Source organism: Myxine glutinosa, chromosome 5 (genome assembly GCF_964187855.1).
Source record: "Myxine glutinosa chromosome 5, kmMyxGlut1.1, whole genome shotgun sequence".
Classification (NCBI taxonomy): Eukaryota; Metazoa; Chordata; class Myxini; order Myxiniformes; family Myxinidae; genus Myxine; species Myxine glutinosa.
The window spans coordinates 168,662,683-168,688,351 of record NC_136265.1 but is presented as its reverse complement, the minus strand read 5'-3'; the positions used below and the strand labels follow the sequence as shown (position 1 = coordinate 168,688,351).

The 25,669-nt window shown below is 42.6% G+C and overlaps 1 protein-coding gene across 5 annotated transcripts in view; it reads right to left on the bottom strand.

Moving 5' to 3' along the window:
- The window catches only part of LOC137426754 (SPARC-related modular calcium-binding protein 1), a 160,219-nt gene that overhangs the window by 37,003 nt on the left and 97,547 nt on the right, over positions 1–25,669 (bottom strand). For all 5 annotated transcript variants that reach the window (XM_068115599.2, XM_068115598.2, XM_068115596.2 and 2 more), the window contains exon 13: positions 10,704–10,809. In XM_068115599.2, the coding sequence (XP_067971700.2) occupies positions 10,704–10,809 (106 nt within the window). The remainder of the gene's footprint in view (positions 1–10,703; positions 10,810–25,669) is intronic.

Below are 25,669 nucleotides of genomic sequence, written 5' to 3'. Positions count from 1 at the left end.
CAGTGCACCTTGAGCCATCGATACCCGCTTTCCTTGCCATCAATCCCCGTGTGAGTCAGTTTTTGTCCCGTTTATCTGTCGTCTGTCGGGGCTAATATAAGAGTGTAACTAAGTGCCTGCCTTTCTATGCTGTCCCTCTTGTCGTTGTAATCTGACCTTCCGCCCTAATATAACCTCCTCCGGAGGTCTTGAGAACTGAACCCTTGGTGTCGTGTCATTTGAATCCCAGCCGTTGTGTCCTTTTCCTTCATTGACCTAGCGTAGCGCGACTCGGCAACGTTCGAGTATAATCGGGTAACTTGTGCGGACACGGCGGCCATTCCGCTTGGCCCACCATAACATCAAAGTCGTGTCTGTAACAATATATATATATATTGTTGCGGATATGGGATTTGCATCCATCCATATCCGCTTGTAAATATTCCCCTATTTCCTCAATACTTCCCAACTATCCCCAATCCCCCATTCCCTAGTCCCATTTTCTGTAAACAACACTCTGTAGACCCGACCTCCCCCTATTTCCCCCATTAAATGTCGTGCCCAGGTTCACCGCATCTCATGTAAGACAACTATAGGACATCTTGCTAGTTATTCTTAGTCGATGTCAGTTAAGGACTCGTTTCCATTAATTCTGACCCTTCGGTGCACCAGAATGTGATTGTATGGCACCGTTAGGAAGTTTAGGACCTCCCAATACCTCCCCGCAGCTCTTCCTCACAGTTCAACAACAACAACAACAACAACAACAACAACGAGCGCAGACAGTGCGCGTCCTCACTCCGGCTTGGTTGGTAGGGGGTGTTGGGAGGGCACCAGGCCTTCCCAACGAGCCGCCATCAAACATGTGCTCGACGGGGTTACCAAATAGGGGCTCCCTGTCAGCTCCTCGTCAAGGGCGGAGCCCGGTAACCCCCGCACCCAATGGAAGCGGCGGACTGGCCCCAGTGGGGCGGAACCAACCAGCCGAGGGCGTGTCACTCCCCGCTGAGCATGCGCAGGAGAGAGAGGTGACGTCAGATGCGCGCTGAGCTTGGAGAAAGAAAGACGTCCCCTCCGAGCGCTGTGACACCTCCCCGCATCTTCTGGACCGTGCTTTATCCTGTCCCCGAGCCAAGGTGCACCTTGTGCTATCGACCTACCTGTCCCTTCCTGCCATCAATCCCTGTGTAAATGTGCCTTGTTCCGTTTGTCTGTGGTCTGTCTGGGCTAAGATAAGACGGTAATTAAGTGCCCATCTCTTCTGTGTCTTTACCTCACTGCCTTGTAATCTACCCCTTTTCTCCACCACTGTAATTATACCCTCCTCCGGAGGTCTTGAGAACTGTACCCCTTGCGTCGTTTCCTCTTTCCCAGTCGTCGTGTCCTTTCTATCATTGATTTGGCATAGTGCGATTTGGCCAATGTCTGGGTGAATCGGGTGAGTTGGGGAAGAATCGGGGGAACTGTTAGGTCGCGGCAATACCACCGCTCGGTAAATAACATCTAATCCGCGGACTGTAACAATATATATACACTAGCTTGGCTCGGCTCGCTGCGTGTCGTTACATGGCTTGTTTTAGCTGAGGATAATGACTACCTGAGTTGCTGTGTTGTCATGATTTACACCAATCATAATACAAACAATTATTTTGCACAAATGTATTTGTCGTGTTTGTGATATTTTAATAAAAAATTTAATTTGAATTTTTTTTAAAAAATTCCAAAAAGAAACCCTCAGCACATACATACGGGAGAGGTAGGTGTGGACTGGAACCTTGGGACGATTACACCTCACCCCCACATAATTAAAAACACCTCACCACCACGTAATTTAAAACACCTCACCACCACGTAATTTAAAACACGTCACCACCATGTAATAAAAACCCCTCACCACCATGTAATTAAAAACATCTCACCACCACGCAATTAAAAACACCTCACCACCACGTAATTAAAACACCTCACCACCCCGTAATTAAAAACATCTCACCACCACGCAATTAAAAACACCTCACCACCATGTAATTAAAAACACCTCACCATCACGTAATTAAAAACATCTCACCACCACGCAATTAAAAACATCTCACCACCACGCAATTAAAAACACCTCACCACCACGCAATTAAAAACACCTCACCACCATGTAATTAAAAACATCTCACCACCACGCAATTAAAAACACCTCACCACCACGTAATTAAAAACACCTCACCACCCCGTAATTAAAAACATCTCACCACTACGCAATTAAAAACATCTCACCACCACGCAATTAAAAACACCTCACCACCACGTAAATAAAAACACCTCACCACCACGTAATTAAAAACATCTCACCACCACGCAATTAAAAACATCTCACCACCATGTAATTAAAAACACCTCACCACCACATAATTAAAAACACCTCACCACCACATAATTAAAAACACCTCACCACCACGTAATTAAAAACACCTCACCACCACGAAATTTAAAACACACCACCACGTAATTAAAAACACCTCACCACCACGTAATTAAAAACACCTCACCACCACATAATTAAAAACACCTCACCAGAACGTAATTAAAAACATCTCACCACCACGCAATTAAAAACATCTTACCACCACGCAATTAAAAACACCTCACCACCATGTAATTAAAAACATCTCACCACCACGCAATTAAAAACACCTCACCACCACGTAATTAAAACACCTCACCACCGCGTAATTAAAAACACCTCACCACAACGTAATTAAAAACACCTAACCAGCACGTAATTCAATACATTGGATGGAAGAGAGACATTGAAGAGAATAGTCAGGTTTGTTATGTAATTTCGTTCTTTTTTTGTGGAGATTAGCAAAACTATACATTTTTGGAAAGCTGATAGCACCAGGAATCCGAAAAACCATGTTTCCATTTGCGCAAATTTTTCTTTGGCGGCCATATTGGATTTTCAAAATGGCCACCATCGGAAACCTATTTTTCGCGATATCTCAACATCCGAACCACCTAGAGTGCTGATTCCAACACCTATACCCACATTTTTGGGGATGAGGAATCACATGAAGCCATCTAAAATAATCTACACCTACCCTGGGATACCAGGTGGCAGCCTACAGCGGATTTTCAAGATGGCCACTTTCAGGAAACATGTTTTTTTCTGAATATGTATACCACATTGAGTGATGTTTCGCTACATTGTGGCACACGGATCATAATTATGAAACCACATCCCTCATATATCCTAAACAGGTGATTTATGTATTCAAGAGGTAAGTATATAGAGATGAGGCTATACAATCCATAATTATACATGTAATAATTACTTTTATTTGAACATAGAATATTTCCCATAGATGAAATTTTATCTTTGTCAACATTCATCAACATTTTGTCCTCATAGGTTTTCAAATGTCCTCATCACTGTCGTCAGAGCAGAGAACAGGTTGACAGTCATCGTCGTTTTCACATTCGGAGCTGCACAAACACAAGTCTGTGCATGCCAAGTCATTGGCACGGCACGAACACCGTCTCGATGAGCAGTCTCCTTTGCACTGACATCTGACCATCTCAAGTATTGCTTTCGGTGCTGGTGGTACATCTGTCATTAGTGGTTTCAATTCCCCATCGTTGTCCTTGAAGTAGCCATGTTGCTGTGGATCCAGGAACACTTGATGTGCGATAGTAGCCTGAGCCCATACCCTTGCCTGAAGATGTACACGATCAACATGCTGATTTAGAGCCCCTAGCGTTGGAGGTAACTTGTGACTTTCAGTCATGTGTTTACAGAAGAGGTACCAGCGCAACTCCGGAATGCTGTTGATACATATTCCCTTTGGTACGTACACTGCACATACAAATCTTGCCAAGTTGGACATCTGATCTGCGGTCACATCTGCAGCATCACCGAGCATTCTCATGGCCTGTATCACGTCACTATCGGCTCTGACGAAAGCTTCAAACCATGTTGTTTTGCCTATTCGCGAAAACCGTCCAGTATTGTCTGCTCCTGTGAATGTGTGGAATGCTGGCAATGCCTTGGCCTTTTCGACGCCAAGATTGTTCCAGATTGGTTGTACTTGCACAAGGCCCGACACAAGGGAGACAGCAGTGTTTTTGAGCAGAACATCATAGTTAGCTATGACCAAGACCAGGACATCCGTATCAGGAGAGAAGAAGGTAAGCTGTTCTGCGTTGGGATTGCGGCGAGTTGCCAGCACTGCTTGGTGAATCATCAGAGTGTCTGCCTCCTCATGATTATTGTCTTCAAAATGCACGCCTTTGTTACTCTTGGCCTTTCCTGCTGCACATATAATTATCAGCTTGGAGGCATCTCTGTTGTACTCCAACGTTTTCTCAGCCAGATATTCTGCCAAATCTGACTTTGTCTGATCGTGTGACAAGAACCACTTCATGGTGATGTGTTGGATCTTGGTATTGTCCTTCACTTGGTACTGGACTGGATTGTGCCCCCCTCGTCTTTTTTGTCTTGTGCTTTGCTTCAACGAATCGGCCTTGTAAGTATCAAACACGAGGATAACTTCGTCAAAATGTCTTGTCAGTGACATCAATCTGGTATTAAAGCTGACACTGAGATCTTCAACGGTTACTGTTGCAGCTGGTTTTGTCGACAATTTCTGTACATGAACCATGGCGTCGACTACTGCTATTTTCATAGCTGCAGAGTTATGGACTTGAGCTTGAGGACTTGAGGTCGGAGCTAAGTCACCCGGAGCTAAGTCTCCATGTTTCACAAGGAGATGGATTAACTTTGACTTGTCAAGGCAAGGAAGCAGGTCACCGTTTGGTGCGAACAAGGCGCGAGGTGTAAGGGTGAATTCGTAGTTGCCTATTGCGTCTTTCTGGTCAACATCACGGCTTGATTTTGTCAATATCATCAGCCTTCCATACAAGTCTTTTGTTTCCTTCAAGTCGACTGACTTGTCCCTGAGCATGATCTTGGTCTTCTTCACACCAGACAAGTACATCGTGTTGTTTTCTTTTTTCACGGGTGCAAATAAGCTGACTGTTCCGTTGATTCTTTCGTCAACATACTCTTCGTACAAGTGTTGACCAATGTTGTCGATATTCAGGATTTGTGACGTGTGCTCCTCTGGGACATAGGCATGTGTGATCAAGTTGTATATGCTATTTCCTTCTGTGGTAAATGGATTGCCATGACTCATGATAGCAGCCTTGATCTTTTCAACCGCTGTATTGTTCAGATTCACTGCCCTCGGACTAAGTTCGTGGTGTTCTGTCACTTTGTCTGTTTTGGTGTCGAACTGATCTTTGAATTCTCTGGTCAGCCGTGACAATTCTGGAGAGGCCATAAAGAATCTCTGCCTTGCATTGGCATTATTGGAGATGCCTGGAAGTCCAGAATGAACCTTAATTGCTCTGTTTTCCTGTTCACAAGCGTGGTCTGCACCGATTGATACAAAGGGGATGCTAGATTTCGTTACTGAGATATTTCCATTCTCGAGTTCCCTGTATGTGGCCGGATGCGTCTTCCTCAGGTCATACATATCTGCTATGTATCGCGGCCAAAGACGTTTGTATTTGATACGATCCATGGAGAAAAATAGCTTGCTGAGTGCCTCACCAGATTCGAGGTGGAGTTTGAGATCTGCGTCCCGAGAAGCTTCCACAAAGAACAGAATTGTCTCCACTCGATGCAGGTAATTCATCAAGGACTTGAACATGGCTTTTTTGGATTGTTCTGTTTCCCAAGTCTTGAATATGTTCACAACATCAGCTGTAGTGATGACATTCAACAGTTTTGTGTTGGCTTCTTTCACACTTGTGGCTTTGGTGAACTTGTCCTTTTCTGAACATGCCTCGTCTATTTCTTCTGACATATCTGAGCAAACGGCTTTCAACTGTGGATAATCTTTGAAGAACAGGTCCAGCGCCATTTCATAAAGTGCTATATATGAATAAATATGAGCACGGAGAGTGCGTTTGTAATGCGAACATCTCAGGATCTGCCTTGTTGTTGAAGGTCCGTAGAGGTCGGCCTCTATCCACGCGTCATCAATACCTGAGTTCTCAATGGAAGTACCCAGGGCTCTCAAAGCAGCCATGACCACATGCAGCTCGCCAAGCCGAGGTACAACGGTACCTTTCAGGTCTGGCCTTGCATCCAGCAGCCTTATCACCTTTTCATAGAGGGCCATATCCCAGGAAATGACTGTAGGGTGGCTTGTACCAACAACTAAGTTCTTTAGCTGAGTTGTCTGAGAGATGACGGTCAGAAGAGTCGACCACTCGTGTGCTACTTCAGGTAGAAGGGGTAAGACTCCGACTTGTGTCAAACTGTGACTACCCGACAGCAATGAGTGGTATCCTGCCCAACCAGGTATATATGTGCTGTTTGATTTCTGCATTCTGGTGATCATAGAAGCAACCAACCATCCTAGATGTGTAAGGTGATACGCTGGTGATATACCATCCTTGCTGATGTGGAATGTGTCTGTTCTCTTTATGGTTTTCGGCACCGGCTTGTCACAATGAAGCATAGGAACCTGGTACGGGGTCACTGACAAACTGGTAGTGTCAGCTATGCTCAGTTGTGGCGCCAATGTTTCTCCTTGAGTGTCACGTTTTTGATAAACAGCAATGATTGTTCCATGGGTTGTCCCTTTGCCATCCACGCTGTCTTCAGCAAAGTCTGTGTTATCAGCTGCAAAAAACACAAAAGTTCCCTTCTTCAAAAATGGAGGAACATAAAGTCCTTGGAACTTCAGGGTGTTTTCCACAATGGCATTTGCTAGGGCTGTTTCGAGGTGCATAACACGACTGTACGAGACACAGTAACCTTGAGAGCAGAGACTTTCCAGGAGTTTCTTGTTTCTTGTGTCATGGTGAACTGCCAAGGCTAATCCTAGAGACTGTGGAGTTTCTTGTGATTTGGTTGATCGGAAGGTCGCAGAATCAGTTTTGGGCCTATAGTTCACTTGCTTGTCAGATTTGAATCCACCCAATAGCATCTGACTAACAGTGAGTACTTCTCTGTTAACGTGAGTGGTTCGTTTTTCAGTTTCTAGTGTTTCTGTTGGCCCCACCATAACCCATCTGATCATTGCGTGGAGTGCTGCTGGAACATCATCTGTGCTGCTAGTGACCTGTATAGCATCGGATGAGTTTTCCTGTTGGTGGAAGTTCTTGATAATTCTGCGCAATGCCTTTGCTGCTTTATAGATAATATTCAGATCGTCTACTTCACTTTCTATCATGGCAGACTGAACCATATCGGATTCGCATGCATCTGGGGAGTAAAGAACAGAAGGTTTTCTCCTGTCCTTTTGCCTAACAGACGTTACGTGTGGTAGTTCTAGAAGAATTCTCTCCTTGAGCCAGTGTCTACTATATGCAGGGAAGTGGTGCGCCAATGCATCTGTGCCACCAAGCAAGTTGATGTATGTTGTTTCAATATGTGCCATGGATAAGTATTGTTTATTCTGAGTTTGACAGTCGACAAGGCTAATCAACTCAATCAAACATGATGTTTGAAACGGATGACCTCTCTCTGTTGTTCCCTTGTTATCCTTGGTACGTAACACATGGAATACATTTGTTGTCCAACATGACTTGTGGTATTGAACATCGATTGCATGTGCATCAGTGGGTGAGATGGATGTGTTTAACCTAGTTTGCAGGGTGAGATTTCCAGACAGCTCCACAGCATCGTGTAATGCTTTCCCACCGTTTTCTGTTCTCAATGTGTACAATTTTTGCTCGTTATCTTCCTGGCAGAAAAAGCAATGTTCCTTAATGAATGGAGCTGTTGCAGAACGTGTAAACGGACTGGTGGTGGAAGTTGATGGTTCGTCCAGTTCTGTGCTTTTTCGCTTTTGTCCACGTTTTTTCTCTGTGTAGGAGCCGGCTGAAATGTGATATTGATGGCGGTCTTTGGCACGTTGTACCTTCTCTTTGTTGGTTGCATTTGAATAACAGATACGATGCCAAACTGCATTATTGAATTGCAGACTTTCACTTGTTTCATCCTTTAAGCGACTGTGAATTTTAACATATTTTCCATCATGGTAGGCTGCTCTATCATTAAGGGTTTGTAGCAAGTGTTCAAACGAGTCCGGTTTGGGCTGCTGGACAAGCGTTCCATATTTTGCTGAAGCGGTTTGACAAATTATGCAGTGCTGCCACTGTGTGGGCTGAGTCGTAACTTCACTCATCTTCTCTCAAGACCTGCAAATATATAAAACGACAACAGGTAAGTAATTGTGAGCTTCATGAGGTTTATTTTAAATGAACTATTAGGTCTGATATAATGACTTTCCATGTACATGAACTGAACATGTTGAAATGATCCCATTTATGACTATGACTGTACTGAGGCGAAACATCACTCAATGTGGTATACATATTCAGAAAAAAACATGTTTCCTGAAAGTGGCCATCTTGAAAATCCGCTGTAGGCTGCCATCTGGTATCCCAGGGTAGGTGTAGATTATTTTAGATGGCTTCATGTGATTCCTCATCCCCAAAAATGTGGGTATAGGTGTTGGAATCAGCACTCTAGGTGGTTCGGATGTTGAGATATCGCGAAAAATAGGTTTCCGATGGTGGCCATTTTGAAAATCCAATATGGCCGCCAAAGAAAAATTTGCGCAAATGGAAACATGGTTTTTCGGATTCCTGGTGCTATAAGCTTTCCAAAAATGTATAGGTTTGCTAATCTCCACAAAAAAAGAACGAAATTATAAATCTGAACATAATGAACCTGACTAGAAGCGAGGATAATTCCACGCAGGAAAGTGAAAAAGAGAACAAAAGAGTGTATGTAGGTGAGCAGACAGCTTGGATTTGGGAGGGGAGTGTGGAGGGGGTTGCCCGAGACAAGGAATGTGTTGTTCATTGAATTGTTTGACCCTGTGTATCAGAGGATGTCAAAAGAGAGGGCAGTAGGCTTCGGAGACCGACTAGATTGCAAACTCTATTCACAATAAGAAGTCTTAATCCCTACTGCATCCACAAGTACAAGGTGAGATTTAAGCTTTCCATCCATGGCCAAGAGCAAGTTTGCATCTCACTGCGAACAACGAGGTTGAATGCTGTGAGCACTCGAAACAAAGCTCTTTCTTGGTTCGATAGATTATTCTGATCAAAACAAAGTGCTCTTTGATGGATTACTCCGATCTATACTAGTAGGCCAGTTATGAGATAGTCATTCTGAGACAGGTCCTAACTGATGGTGGGATAAATATGAATTGATCACAAAGAAAGACAAAATAATTTGCCAAGTGATCTTTCTATCGCGATAAAGAAGGAGTATAGCGCTAATCGAGGTTTAGTCCCCGTCCTCACGCCATTGGGCGCACAAGGCAGTTTCATTGGCTAAGGGTTACAATCCTGGAATACTGAGTTAGCCACTCCGACACAGGATACTGACCTCAGAGGGAATGCTGGCAGACTTTATAGCTGGGCTGACGTTCGAACCAAAAAACCTAGACAAGGACAGCAGGACAGCCTAAACTCTTAGTTAAGATGTATGCACTCTCAGTTGGGAGTTTGCATACCTATGGGATACTCTGCCAGAATTATTTAGATTCATGGTCATATATTATATAAGAGAGATGTTGGCCTGTCTGTCTGTCTGTCTGTCTGTCTGTCTGTCGCCATTTTTCTCAGAGTTGGCTGAACGGATCTTTGTCAAACATTCAGAGCTTCATCAGTGAGTGCCTGGGAGTGTTTTAGGCAAAAACATATTTTGAAAAAATAATTCGTTTTGTTGGAGTTAACAAAAAAAAAAAAACAAAAAAAAAAAAAACGCTCGATAGTGCCGAAGCCTTTTTAAATTAATGACAGTTATATACAAGTACACATTCACATAAATAAATACAAAACAATCACCAGACATTTGAATACAAATAAATCAAACAATTCCGGAAGTGTACGAAGTTGGTAGTACGGCTTCTTCTTCTTCCTGATCGGCTTAACACTTAACTCAGAAACGTGATGAACGCCGCATTCACCTACCAGCATATATATGAACCCCCTTCCTCTCCTGCCTCCCCTCCTCCTCCCCTCCTCCTCCCCCCCCCCCCCCCTCCTCCCCTTCCCTCTCCTCCCTCACCCTGCTTCCCCCTCTCCTCCCTCACCCTGCTTCCCCCTCTCCCCCCTCCCCTTTCCCCCCCTCTCCCCCTCCCCCGACCGGCAACGCCGGGTACTTCTGCGAGTGTTATATAAGGTTGATGAGTTTATCTTTTTCAGGTCATTAGAAAGTAATGTAATAGTGGTCTACTGCAAATATGAGCATCTTTTTGGCACAGAGTGACCACATTCGTTCGATGCCGAGCAAATGAGAATTTGAAACAGGATGCTACCTTGGTGGATGGATACCAGCTTCCAGGAAGAAATCAGCCAGCAAAGTATAAATATGACACTGTTTGGCATTGGGAAAAAAGCAATTCTGGGGAGAAAAGGGAAAAACCTGAACCGATGGCTCCACCAGGGAAAAAGCAGAAATATGGGTCGGGTCGATTATGGGTCGATTGATCAGAAAGTTCAGCCGTTCTCCTTAAAAGACGGTCATAAAACAGGATTCATCTCTGGAGGCCAGTCATGTGATTGAAAATTTCCAAATTTTGATTTTAAAAAGCATTCTATATTAAAGAGTGACTTTAGATTTCAAATGCATAAATAAATAAAGTGCTTCAATAAGTAGCCTAATAATAAATAAATAAATAAATACGTGTACTTACTTGCTGCCCCTTCTTGCAGCCTCTGTGACAATTGCGTTCACCATCTCTGTTGTGAGGACGTCGAGTGCGCTGGTGATGAACTTCGTCTTCCTGTGTCGTGGACATCCTGGGGTTCAGTGGTACAACACAAAGAACACATCACCTACTAGAACGGCTTTCAGTCGAGAGCATACCTTCGCCTGGTTGGCCATATCACTCAATGGTGAAGAATCGCTTAAAAAATTCTACTAGCCGGATCCGGATCTTCACCAAAATTGAATCGATTCTTCCTTGTCACACACACAACCTGTCCACCAAGTTTCGTCCAAATCCATCCATAACTTTTTGAGATATCTTTTTGATATTTGAGATATTTTGAGATATTGATATTTTGAGATATTATTGAGATATATTATGTATCATTTTTGGCCCTATCTCCCAATGGTGAAGAATCACTTAAATAATTCTAGTAGCCGGATCCGAATCCGGATCTTCACCAAAATGTAATCATTTCGTCCTTGTGACATACGCTATGTCTCTGCCAAAATTTGGCCGAATCCGTCCGTAACTTTTTGAGATATTTTGTTCACAAACGGACAGACAGACAGACAAACGGACAGACAGACAGACAGACAAACGGACAGACAGACAGGGATGAAAATAAATTCCATCCACCTTTGGTGGCGGAGGTAAAAATGGAATTGGCAGAGGTGTGTATGGTCAAACCATGATGGTTCCAACCAACACATGATTGTTTTTTAAAGATCATTTATAATTCATTCACATATTATCTGCTTACATAAGCAATACGTCAACTAAAGAGCTGTTTGGACGTTTCTAGAAGGTGTGATTTTGCAGTATTCAACATCACACCTCGAGGGCACGTCTGGTCTGCGATGCCCATTGGGTCCCACATCTGGTTAAAGTCAAATAATTTGGTGAAGCACAGCAATGACTGTTTAAGAGAGCAATTTAGAACGAGGCCTGTTCAAGCATACGCTATGGGTGCAATTCTGAAAGGTCATGGCACGAAAAAACGCAGCTTTGCCAGAGCTGCCATGTGACATGCGTTACACCTGTCCGTCTCTGACAGAAACAGCGTCACTTTCTTGTGGAATTCCTTAACATCCCGCTGGAACTCAGCGACAAAAGGCAATCTTTTAGTTGGAAGAACCAGGTGCGCTCTTGAAGGGAAGAATTTGCAGCATGGTCTCGGTGGTTAAGCAAGCTGAGCGACCAATTGGCAAAGCTGCCCTTGCCATTTGATCTGCCTCCCTCCCTTGTGCAACCCTTGCAAAACCTCCATTGCCCTTCCCGCAAAACCTTGTTTGCTCAGGTGTGTGCCGTTCACGAGGAGTCGTGCCTCACTGCTTCCCTACTCAAGTCGTATCCTGCCCTCCCAAACCTCCTGCCCTTTCTCGTTAGTGATACTTACTCTCCCTTTGTGCGGATGACCTCGGTGGCCGGAGGTTCAACGAAAACGAGGTGCATTTCACACTAGACTGGCAAAGTCGACTCTGTGGATTAGCTCTCTTGCAGGGCTGACTTCACAGCTTTCTTGATGTGCCATTTTCATCAAAACATCTTAATGCTGTTCTGCATAAAAATTTGAGCTCCAAAGGTAGTGGGAAACTTTGATTTGCAAAAAATTATCTCCATGCACCGAGGGTGGTTCCAGTCGTTCGATAAAATTGGAAAGGAGAACGAAAGAATGATCTAATCCGTTAACTAAAAAGCAAAAGGGAATTGTGCGAATATAGCTTTTGTTCAAAAACATGCAAACGTGTGATGCATATGCATTCATAGAAATGCTTTACATAAGGTATATCATTCTTTATTATTTACAAACCAGCTAAAAGCCCGTCAAAAATGACGGCTTGGAAGAGTTTATTTGACTGTGCAGCCTCGTGAGCGTGCCAAAGTCTGAAGCCTCGGCCTAGTGTCAGCTGGCATGCTTATATCTTCTTTATTTATTAGACATCCTAAGGATGTAAATGAACACTCTTTTTTACTCTGTGTGTGTTGCACATTATGCGCAGCAAATTTCACCTCCCTGCAGCTTGTATTTGTTGTTATTAAAAAAAAAATGCTTCTGTACACCGCCCTTGAGGTTCGGTTTGCAAGCCACCGTCTACATTTCCAATAGAAGAGACATAATTACTCTTTTATGGAAAATGTTTTTCGAGATTTTTTATCCTCAAAAATAGACCGAAGTAAACACATTTGTGTTAAAAGATTGGCCTTTAAGACCTACCCTTATAAAGGGGGACAAACATCTGCACAAACAAACAAACTGACGTGTTTTATATTGTCGATAACAATTTAATTGGAATTTTTTATTACTTTTACATATTGTCTTTTTATTTTCTTTCTTTACTCCTGAATAATGAACTCAAGAAGCTCACCGAGGCACGTCGAGAGCCAGCACGGGTCCCAATGCAAACAACCTTGGGGCCCCCACCATACCCCCACCCTTTCTCTCTTTTATAAAATTTTAAGGAACTTTCTTTAATGAAAAACAAAAAACTTTTAAAATACAAATTGTCACTTTTATTTAGCCGTATGATCGAAAATAAAGGAGATAGCGGGACGTTTGGACCGATCGAGTCAATTCGCACCCTCGACTGTTGAACACTATTTCTCCACAAGATTGGCAAAAAAATACGTGAGAAGGTGAATCTTTTTTTTATTTTTTTTACAAAGAGGGCACAAACCCATTTCTTTGCAACACACATTTCTGGTTAATAACGATTTTCTGTAAAGTTTTAAACTGTACCATCAACAGCTGTAAATGATGTTTTGTTTCCGGCAAGAAAGCAAAATCAGCTTCTGGGGTTAAATGTAACGATGAGGAAATGAGGATGAGCCGATGAGGGGTTTCACTGTACTGGTTAAAAAAAAAAATTACAGGAGAAGCTCGGACCCCTCAACGGACCCCGGGCCCCGAGGCAGTGACTCCCCTTGCCCCCCCCCCCCCCTCTCGATGCCCCTGAGCTCACCAATATTCAATATTTTTGGTTATTCCAGCAGCAGCATGTGATCAGGAGGAATGCACAACCCGCATTCGCATTTGATAGTCAGTTAAGCAGCAACAATAAACACACCAGACCAATTAGCAGGTAAGCCCGAGCCAAGGGAAACATTTCACAACACGAGGTGTTTGTGTATGACATGTTTATCAAAGCTCAGGATAAAAAGCACGACACACACACACACACACACACACACACACACACACACACACACACACACACACACACACACACACACACACACACACACACACACACACACACACACACACACACACACACACAAGGCGCCCCTTCCTCGCTTGCGTGTTAAACCGGAGCAGAGGACAAAAGAAAATTGCCTGTGAAGACGACAAGAAGAAACTTCCTGAAAATGTCTTCAACATGTTATGCAATAAACAACACAGAAGAATACGGTTTGCAACTCCCACCTGTACAATAATCCTCAGGCAAACTTCAAGGAGTTTATTTCGTTGAGACTCTTGGAATGAATACACAAGATTATCACAACTCACAAAATGTAAAACTTCTACTCCTTAAATCTGTTGAAACACCAAGCAGATGCAACTGCGTTTGGCATCCCAGGAGAAGGGAAGCTAACAAGCTCTCAGGGACGGTCTAATCTCGTTGTTTAGTTTCCATTTTGTGCACATCAGCAATCCACTATTTTCCCCCAGGCTTTCATTCAAGAGGCACTTGCGGCCTCTCAAATGCTTGGGATAGAACATACTGGGACGATGGTCTTTCCCGTGCCAACTTCAACATGCCTCCGCCACAAAGTTAATATCAAGATGTTAAATTTTTGGAAGGAAAGGGAAAAACTACTTGGAAAGATAAGGAGAGTGGGTGGAGGAGAGTGGTGAAATAACCACGAATTGAACAGTTTTGCTGACGACTCATTGACTTATGATGACATTGTAACAAAAAAAATTTCTTTTAACCATTACTTCTGATAATTGCTTTAAAAAATTTTTGTAAACTTATCTTGCTTCAAGTATTTGCCTCCGAGTTGTTTAGCCTGGATTCAAATCTCAAATCGGCTATAAACCGCCATCCTGGTGTCTCGTACACAGGGTGACCCAGCTGATGTGTGTGACCGTCCCTCCGATGGACATTGAACTGGGCATTCCATCTGCCTGGCATTAGTTGATGGATGTTGAAGACCCCACGGTGTCCTGTTGCGAAGAGTAGGTGAGCTATGGCCGGCACCATGAACAAATTACAAATTCCTCCTCTAACCTATACTTAGTCAAGCGTCAAGGTCGGCCAGCCGGTTCGTGAAAGACTTGGGCCAACTTGTGCATGATCTGGAAAAGAAGGTGTTCCTCCAGAACGTAAGACCACCAAAATATATTTTTCCTACTTTGATCCCAGCAACCTTCCTTCCCATCAGAGAAAATTCCTCCATCACAAATTAATGCTTTTTAATGTTTGTGAAAGACTTTTTCTTTCCTGGTTGACCCCATGAGTTGGCCAAACTTTCCCCCTGGTTGACCCCATGAGGTGGGAATAACTGGAGCCATAAAAAACAGCAACATCTTGATTCACCTTCATGGTGCTTTCTCCTCTCGCTAATTTCATGCCACCGGCCAGGGTCGTGAATCTGCGGAAGGAGACGTGTGGGCAGCACCACGTGGCGCGGTGGACATGGGCATAGTCATAACCTCGGCCAAAAGGCCTTCAAAATGGCCTCCGAGGGATATAACTTATCTGATCTAAAACCAACAATGGTACAACCTCCACCCAGAGCTGGGCCATCTGGAAGTGCTGCTATTGGAAATGGATCATTGGGGGAGGCGGATGGGGGCGGGGAAGGAGGTGGGAGAAGGGTGGCGGGAGTGATGCCCGAGTAAAGGTGCCCATTGTGCTGTTTAGGCCAAAAAAAAAAAAAAAGTGTTCTTTCTGCCGTCACGTCCTTTCAATAATTTTCATGATGAATCTTTGACAACTTATGTCGATGACAAATGTTCCCATACCATTTTCTTACACCTTGGAATGCTGAATTTGTAAGGGTGGTAGAGCATCTTGAAGGGACTTTCACATGAGTGGAAAATACCCTCCCCCCCTCCACGCTCCCCAGAAACGTCACAAGAGCAGCTCCTGGGATCGGAAAACGTGAATGAGCATGCTATGTTCTTCAGCTTTAATGAAAACATCCTGCAATCATTGTGTGCCGAGCAAGCAGGTACGTCCTACTGGAGCACCGGTGAGAGTAGAGAAAGGCCTGCACAAGATGGCGTCCAAAATGGTGACGCTTTTTCTCTTTGCAGGTTCCTAGGCAGTGACTGTTGGTTCCCCGTATCACATCAAGTTTCAAGACGATCTTGGAGCAAAACTGACCGGTGATTTTTCTCCTTTTGGACACGGTGATTAGAAGTTGTGCATCAAAACACCAAAATGGTCGGATAGCTCTCCTGCTTGACGAAGCGAAGAGTCGGACTCTGAAGGAACGACCTTTTATGTTTTTGTCGAGGATAAGGTGAGCACCGTGCAGGAACACAACTCTTCACTTTCTCAGAATTTGAAGAGAAAGGAGGTGTGCTTGTACCGAAGAGGCCTTGGCTAAACATCGGTGTGCACACCAGAAAGGGTTGAAGCACTTTGAACTGCAATAAATCACAGTCCAGGCAACTCGACCAGAAAAGGCAAAAGAGCAGCTGGGAAAAAGCCGACCATTTAGCGGATGATGGATTGAGACCTAGACCGTCACCCCTACAGGTTCCACGTTTCATAAGTTTAAACACAAAATGATAAGCTTTGTTGGACTGAATTTCCTGATGAAGGGTGTAACTGTGTTTCAGTGTACTGAAGTCTCGCACTGCGACATCTGTTTTTCAAATGCCAGGCCCATTGCCACTTAAATGGGGTTGTAATAAACAGAACATTTGGCTTTTGGGGGTTCGGAAAAAACACACAACATTCACGAAGTGCCATTGCATGGTGAAAATAGATTATGGCTTTAGTGAGCTCTGTCAAGCTATGGTATTATTGATCCCACATTCATTGAAGGGACATTTAATTAAGCTTGGCATCTTGCCAAACTTCAAAAAGACCTTTTTACTCCATTAACGGAATAATGGCTGAAACATGGGCATACAATACTTCATGTACGATGAAGTGACTCCCCATACTGCAAGGAGTTTCCCTAAACTTTCCCCTTGAAACTTTTGATCTCAGGTTTCCAGGCGAGCACTAATGTGGAATGATATGGCCCGTTTGAAGCCTCGACTTATATTCAGGCGGCATTTGAGGAGCCAAGTCAGAAATTTTAGAATCATTGGAATCTCCCGCGATGAAGCTAACTCCGAGGGCCTTTCACTTACTCACCGTAGGCAGGTTGGTGGTCTTTCTGTCTTCTACCGACTCCTCTCCGGCCTTGCTCCCCCTGCTCTCTCTGGGCTCTGTCCCCCAAATATGCCTGCAGGTCACACGAGATCTGCCTGCAACCCTCTTAAGGTTAAACTGCCAAAATCTAGGCTCTCTGCTCACCTTCACTCTTTCATTCCTCTTTTCTCCCGCCTCTGGAACAAACTCCCTCACTCTCTTCAATCCCACTCCTCCCTCCAGGTCTTTAAAACAGCTGTTCACCACCATCTCTTATCGTCCCCCATCCAAAACCTTGATCTTTTCTACCCCTGTTAATTCACCCCAGATCCACTTTTTTGAAATTCCGACTTCTTACCTGGAAGTCCTAGCAGCGTCCATGTGTTTTTTTTTTTTTACCTCTCCCACCTCCCCCCCCGCCCTTCCCATGCCTCCTCCCCCCAAGCCCTCTTCCTCCCACAGATCTCTCGATGTCGCTGCTCTTCATCTTGTTCTCCCGTTCCCTTTATCATATGTTTTATGTTTTATGTGTCAGTTTGTCTTTATGTGATCAATGTTAGCTCTTACACGAGCCTCGATCTTGCATTCAAAAATAAAATAAAAAGAAGTCTTTGCACAAAGACCACAAAATCTCATGGAACTGAGAGCAAACGTTGCGGAGCGATTCTGCAGAAATTGTTCAACTCAATCGACGAAGATTTGTGTTGCAGAGGAGTGAATAGATTAAGTTAGTATCGTGCGGATGAGACACAGGCATGATAGATCAATTAACCTAAACCCTTGGGAAACGGAGGGGGGGGGGGCTTGATGAATTGAGAGAACAATTTATTTGACCTTGTAAGGAAAGGGGATTACTGGACTCCATGCATTTTATAGCATTAATATGGATGCAACAGTTAGTTGGGCTTGGGAATGAGGAGATAAGCAAGAGAGCTGGAGTTGCAAGTATCCCAGAAAGGATTAGCAAAAACCGACTCGAATGTGGTGATTTGGACATGTGATGAGGGAAAAAGGATGAAGAACCAATCAAGAAAGCATGGAATGAGCCAATTAGAGGGAAAAGATCAAGATAAACGACAGAGATTAAGGTGGAGGGAGGTATTGGAAAGATTTGAAGAGCGTGGGATTGAGATCGGAAGATGCGGAGGACAGAGTAGAATTGAGAAATTGGATGCGAGTCGCCGACCCCGAACTGTTGGGATTAAGGCGCAAAGAAGAAGAATAGGGTAGTAGGGGTTAGAGCTCCCGAAATACCAGAATGGACATTTGAATGAAGCAAACAATTGAAAATGCAGGACGATATTTGGGAGAAAATGTTACAAATAAAATGTTAGTTGTATTGAAGATTGCCATTTGCACGTATGCAAACCTCCTCCCTCGACACGCATCAAATATACGCATCGGCCCAAATTCCCTTCCCAATTCCAGCTGGGCACAAAGTTCACGACAATCAAGTCAGTGCTGTATGTCTAGTGCTCTATTCGCTCAGCCATCAAGTGCTTTTCACAAGTGATATGGATAACCAGGTATATCACACAAGCCTTAGGTCATTTTGGCAAAACGTCATAATTGTGATTCAGCGATGACCTATGTACGTAGATCATCCCTCTTCGGCAGGAATTCTAGCTTAGGGGAGTTCGGACATAATCCTACCGAAGGTGTAGCGTTGCGTCCTGGCATCTCAGGCATGCACGTTGCTTCGTTTGGCACCAAAAAATACCGAGACCGTTACCCCTTAATAATTTAATAACCGTACCCGGTTAATTTGTATGGTTATTAAATTATGCTAAAAAGAGAGAAAGGCGAATCTGAAATACATCACTTGATAATTCATCTGTTCTACAACATAAAATTGTAAAATGAAAATTGTGTAACAAATAAAGTCGGTCCTCAGCAAAGCGTGTTCACAGTCCACGACAGTAGAGAGTGATGTGCGCATTTTTTTTGTGTGTGTGTGTACAAGATCGAGGCTCGTGTAAGAGCTAACATTAATCACAAAAAAAAAACGGACCAATAACACGAAATAAAGGGAGCGGAAGACAAGATAGGAAGAGAGAGGGAAGCACACAAGTACAACATTTGAGAGCAGGGACATCGGGAGATCTGTGGGACAAAAAACATCGACACTGCTAGGACTTCCAGGAAAGAAGTCGGAATTTCAAAAAAGTTGATCTGGGGTGAAATTAACGGGGGTAGAAAAGATCAAGGTTTTGGATGGGGAAAGATAAGAGATGGTGGTGAACAGCTGTTTTAAAGACCTGGAGGGAGGAGTGGGATTGAAGAGAGTGAGGGAGTTTGTTCCAGAGGCGGGAGAAAAGAGGAATGAAGGAGTGAAGGTGAGCAGAGAGTCTTGATTTTGGCAGTTTAACCATAAGAGGGTTGCAGGCAGATCTTGTGCGACCTGTAGGAATATTTGGGGGGACAGAGCACAGAGAGAGCTGGGGCAGCAAGGCCGGAGAGGATTCGATAGAAGACAGAAAGACCACCGACCTGCCTGTGGTGAATGAGTGAAAGGCCCTCGGAGTTAGCTTCATCGCGGGAGATTCCAATGATTCCAATAGTTTTTTTAAACATTAAAAAAAATAGCTGTTTTAGTTGTAAAAATAACAAGGAGCTGATACTCTCGGTCCCCCGCCTTTTGGGTGACATCAGGAATAAATCTATGAAATATGAAAGCTAAATCTTGAACGGCTTTTGAAATATCACGTACACAAACGTACATGGACAGATGATCGGTCGGTCGGACGGAGCTCATTTTAATGTCCCAGTTTACGACCTTGTCGGAGGGGCTGCGGACAAAAATGAATATGACTTTCTCCTTGAAGCATCAATTATCTTATACCCATTGATTATTTAGTTACAAAAAATAATAATTATTTTAATTTTATTTTTAAAGTCGATGGGTAATGGCAATTTGAAAACATGACAATAACTTTGAAAGAATAATTAGAAAACAAATTTAGAAGTTACAGTTACTTGATGTATGCCAAATTTAAAGTTTTATCCTTGTATTTGTTGAGACATCCATGTCACTTGAACAATAACTGATGCAGACAGTTTTCATCAATTCAAATAAGAAGTTTCAGTGAAGCTCCTGAAGTATTAGGATTTAAAAAGTTATTAATTGGAGTTGCAAATGAACAACCACTTAGTGAGAATGAATGAATGATCGTTTTAAGGCCATTTTCCCCCGCTAGAGCAGGGGTTAGCCTTGCGGGCCCCATGACAATCATGGTTCCCTGTTTGAGGCAATGTTTTTATGGCCGGATGCCCTTCCTGACGCCAACCCTTGGTCGCCTCTTACGATGCGCAGGGATACGGTGTACCTATTCTAAATCGGGGTACACACCGGGATCATTCATCCCAGCAAGCCGATACTCAATTTGCCGACCTCGGAAGGATGACAGGCTGAGTCGACCCCCCTGGCGTTAATTCAGCGATCGACCGGGATTCGAACCCAGGATCCTAGGATCCCAAGCCGGCACCAGTAGTGTAATAATGTTGCTTCTGGGACACCTCCGTTTAACATGGGAAATCCCTATCTAATGTCATTTACCCCCTTGTCTTTTTCAAAAATCATAAACACCTCTATTTCTCCCACCCTCATCTTTATGAACCTTTTGTCTGTAGTACCTATCCTTAATGTTGTTCATTAGACCACTCAAACACTACAAATATTTGTTTTCTCTTATAGACCTATCATCCTTCTTCTACATATCATCTGGCAGATTAATCTTTGACCCATTCACTTCCATATTAATTCTTTCCCTCCCTCATTGACCCTAAACACCTATATTTCTCTCACCCTGTTCTTTACGAACCTTCTAACCTTTTGACATGCTATCCTTATTCATTAGACCACTTAAACACCTGTGATCCTTCTGACCTTATGGACCTTTTAACCTTTTACTCTTAATATCATCTGGTGAATATAACCCACTCAAACAACGACCCTACAAATATTTGTTTATGCGTGGGAAATAATTTAATTCTCTTGCCACTCTCTTCACCATCTAATATATTAACAAAAAATATGTTTGAGTTTGGTTCTTTATTAAGATATTTTAACTGAGCTAAGATAAAATGGTAAACCTCCCTCAATGTTCTTATTTGAGCGCCTCCAGTGCCACACACTTTTTGGTAGGCTCTGCCCACCTTTTGTTAAGCTCCGTCCACTTTTTGGAAAAACCCCGCCCACTTTTTGGTAAGCCACGCCCACCTTTTACTAAGCCCGCCCACTTTTTGTTAAGCCACGCCCACTTTTGCTATACCCCGCCCACTTTTGCTAAGCTCCGCCCACTTTTGCTAAGTCCCACCCACTTTATAAACTCTTCAGCATTGTATCATTTCCAGGTAATACATAACATCATTTTCAGGGAATTTCCATCACATCATTTCCAGTTAAGACACGCCCAGGGAATTTCCACAGGAAATGACACACACCCAGCCCTTCTTATAAAAGGCACCGACCACACAGGCTTTTTCAAACACGCTTTCTGCTTCACTTGAGAATGGACTCCTATGCCGAAATGGAATGGGATAACTTTGCTATTCCTTGGAGTCCTACTACCTGTGTAGCGCTCAACCTTCAGATTGATGAACTGGACTCGAACCTCTTGTCGATGGAGGAAATTGTATCTGAGCTACGAAATGAAAATTCTACTTTTAACACAACTTGGGATAAAGTTATTTTTTTGTTTGAAGATCTTTTGAACAACCAAGACCCACAGAACGAGTTCTACCTTGATGACCCAGCCAAAGAGTTATACCTTGGAGATCCACAAAATCCTGAAAAAGAGTTCTACCATGATGATACTTATTGTGAGTTATCAAAACAAAACCCACTGAACGAGTTCTACCTTGATGACCCAGCCAAAGAGTTATACCTTGGAGACTCACTAAATTTGGGAAAAACAAATTATGAGGTCTGCCTAGATGGTTCTAACTGTGGAGCCTACCTTGGAGACTCACTAAATTTGGGAAAAACAAATTATGAGGTTTGCCTAGATGGTTCTAACTGTGGAGCCTACCTTGGAGACTCACTGAATTTGGGAAAAACAAATTATGAGGTCTGCCTAGATGGTTCTAACTGTGGAGCCTACCTTGGAGACTCACTAAATTTGGGAAAAACAAATTATGAGGTCTGCCTAGATGGTTCTAACTGTGGAGCCTACCTTGGAGACTCACTAAATTTGGGAAAAACAAATTATGAGGTTTGCCTAGATGGTTCTAACTGTGGAGCCTACCTTGGAGACTCACTAAATTTGGGAAAAACAAATTATGAGGTTTGCCTAGATGGTTCTAACTGTGGAGCCTACCTTGGAGACTCACTAAATTTGGGAAAAACTAATTATGAGGTCTGCCTAGATGGTTCTAACTGTGGAGCCTACCTTGGAGACTCACTAAATTTGGGAAAAACAAATTATGAGGTTTGCCTAGATGGTTCTAACTGTGGAGCCTACCTTGGAGACTCACTAAATTTGGGAAAAACAAATTATGAGGTCTGCCTAGATGGTTCTAACTGTGGAGCCTACCTTGGAGACTCACTAAATTTGGGAAAAACAAATTATGAGGTTTGCCTAGATGGTTCTAACTGTGGAGCCTACCTTGGAGACTCACTAAATTTGGGAAAAACTAATTATGAGGTCTGCCTAGATGGTTCTAACTGTGGAGCCTACCTTGGAGACTCACTAAATTTGGGAAAAACAAATTATGAGGTTTGCCTAGATGGTTCTAACTGTGGAGCCTACCTTGGAGACTCACTAAATTTGGGAAAAACTAATTATGAGGTCTGCCTAGATGGTTCTAACTGTGGAGCCTACCTTGGAGACTCACTAAATTTCATAAAATTAGGAAAAGAGTTTTACCTTGGAGACTTTGAAAACTGGTTTCGTTTTGGAGACTCTGAATGGGGGTTTTGTTTTGATAACTCGGAATGTGATACCTATCTTGGAGACTCAACAGGATTGTGGTTATACCTTGGGAACTTGGAAAGTTGGTTTTATTTTGGAGACTCTACCTGTGGGGTACATCTTGGAGACTCTTTGCATTCTAAAGCAATGAACAATGTTCTTTGTTTAATGACGCTTGATTTAAGCAATATCAAGAAAGTTCGAGGAAGAAAATGCTGGAAAATTCTTTCTTCCCATTTCTACTTCTTCAAACTTGAAAGCCTTGAAAGACAGAATTGGAGGAAGAGGAAAAAAAATAAAAATGAAATACGTATTTAAAAAAAGAAGAAAAAAAAAGAAATACGTATTTTTAAAAAAGAAGAAAAAAAAAGATTATGTTAGGGTTAGGGTGGGATTTTGAATGTGAGGGTTAGGGATTAGGTTGGGTTAGGGATGGAGTTGGGTTAGGGATGGGGTTGGGTTAGGGTTGGGATTTTGAATGTGAGGGTTAGGGTTGGGATTGGGTTAGGGATGGGGTTGGGTTAGGGTTGGGATTTTGAATGTGAGGGTTAGGGTTGGGGTTGGGTTAGGGATGGGGTTGGGTTAGGGATGGGGTTGGGTTAGGGATGGGGTTGGGTTAGGGATGGGGTTGGGTTGGGGATGGGGTTGGGTTAGGGATGGGGTTGGGTTAGGGATGGGGTTGGGTTAGGGATGGGGTTGGGTTGGGGATGGGGTTGGGTTAGGGATGGGGTTGGGTTAGGGATGGGTTGGGTTAGGGATGGGTTTGGGTTAGGGATGGGGTTGGGTTAGGGTTTGTATATTATTATGACTCACTCACACATACACACACACAAAAGTTAAGCCCCAACTGAAAAGTTGAGGGATTCTGTGTTTGGGGTTCACAGATTTAAAAACGTATCCCCATTATACACATACAAAAGTTAAGCCCCAACTGAAAAGTTGAGGGATTCTGTGTTTGGGGTTCACAGGTTTAAAAACGTATCCCCATTATACACACACAAAAGTTAAGCCCCAACTGAAAAGTTGAGGGATTCTGTGTTTGGGGTTCACAGGTTTAAAAACGTATCCCCATTGTACACACAAACAAAAGTTAAGCCCCAACTGAAAAGTTGAGGGATTCTGTGTTTGTGGTTCACAGATTTAAAAACGTATCCCCATTACATTTTTTTTATTTATTTATTATTTTCAAGGGTATTATCTGCTTACTTGTGTTTTTTGTAATTCTTGCGAGTAAAATGAACCCAAGATTTCTTCTCCATTTAAATCATTTAATTTGTAAGTCCAAGGGTTTGTAGCCATTACATCAACGATTTTAAATAATTCACGAGTCCATTTTTGTGTATAACCTTTCTCAAAATGGCTTTTCCATTTGTATATCCTTACCATATCACCAACTTTGAACTTGGGCTTTCTCAAATTAATCTCCTTTTCATATTCTAATTTTGTAAATGTTTCTGATGGTTTTGATTTTGTTGATGAATGAACTGTATTGTTGTAATCATCTACAATATCCTGAATTAAATACACCCATTTTTGAGAACCGAGTTCTGTGAATTTTTTATATAATTTCTCTTTCAAAGTACGATTAAAACGCTCAATAACAACTGCCTTTCCTTCATTAAAGGTGCTGTATAATTTAATACCCTTCCCCTTAAGAAATTTCATGAATATTTTGTTATAGAACTCTGTTCCCTCATCAGTCCATAACTTCTTTGGTTTCCTTTTATCCCGATCAAATATTAGCTTAAAGGCTAACATTAAAGTATCACCCCTTTTATTTTTTAAAGGGACAACCCAGGCAAATCTACTCCTCAAATCAATAACGGTTAAAGCATACCTGTATCCCCTGTCATTATTCAATTCAATTAAATCAGCGGACCATATGTGGTCGGTGTATTTAGAATAAACCTTCCTTCTTTTAAACTTTGTGATTATAGGTTTGTGTAATTCTTCAGCCAAAAGCTCCTCAGTCTTGATGACATCATTAGAGCCTAATAGTTTTTTGAGGAATAACCAAGACCAAGTTTCAATTTAGCATTTATCAAATTTCTCACAATAAACCTATCAACTTTCTCTCTCAACGTTGGATTTTGTATCAAAGACAAATTATACAACATTTCGCTGTCGGCTTTATGTTTTTCAGTCAACGTAGTGGTTTTCCCATAAGCAATATCATGCTTCATACACACTTCGTCAACCCTATTTGTAGGTTTAGACCAAGGTTTAGGATTGTCAGCCTCATCTAATCTTTTATCCAAGTTTGTTCCTGGACCACAGAAAGAATACCCTGGAAGGTGTAATTCCCCTGGAATTCCAGTTGTTGTAAATTTACTTCCTGACAGAAACTTTTGTATGTCTCCTCCTCTTTTAGGAGAGATGAATTGGCACTTTTTAGAGCCACATACTTGACATATTCCTTTTTGATAAACTCTATTATTTTTAGCTTTAACATAAGAGATATTTTTAGATTTAGTTTTCTTTTTACATTTGAGACAATAACTCATATTTATTTATCAGAAAAATTCCGACAGAGTATCAAAACCTTTTTGGTTTTCAACATATACATTTCAATCTTTATTTTTAAAACATAAAGAATCCTAAGGAATGCCTTCACTCTCTCCTCCATTTATTTACAAATAAAAACTAACTAAAGTCAATGACACCAACATCATCAATCACATAATCTTTTCCTTCTTCTTCTTCTTCTTCTTCACCACTT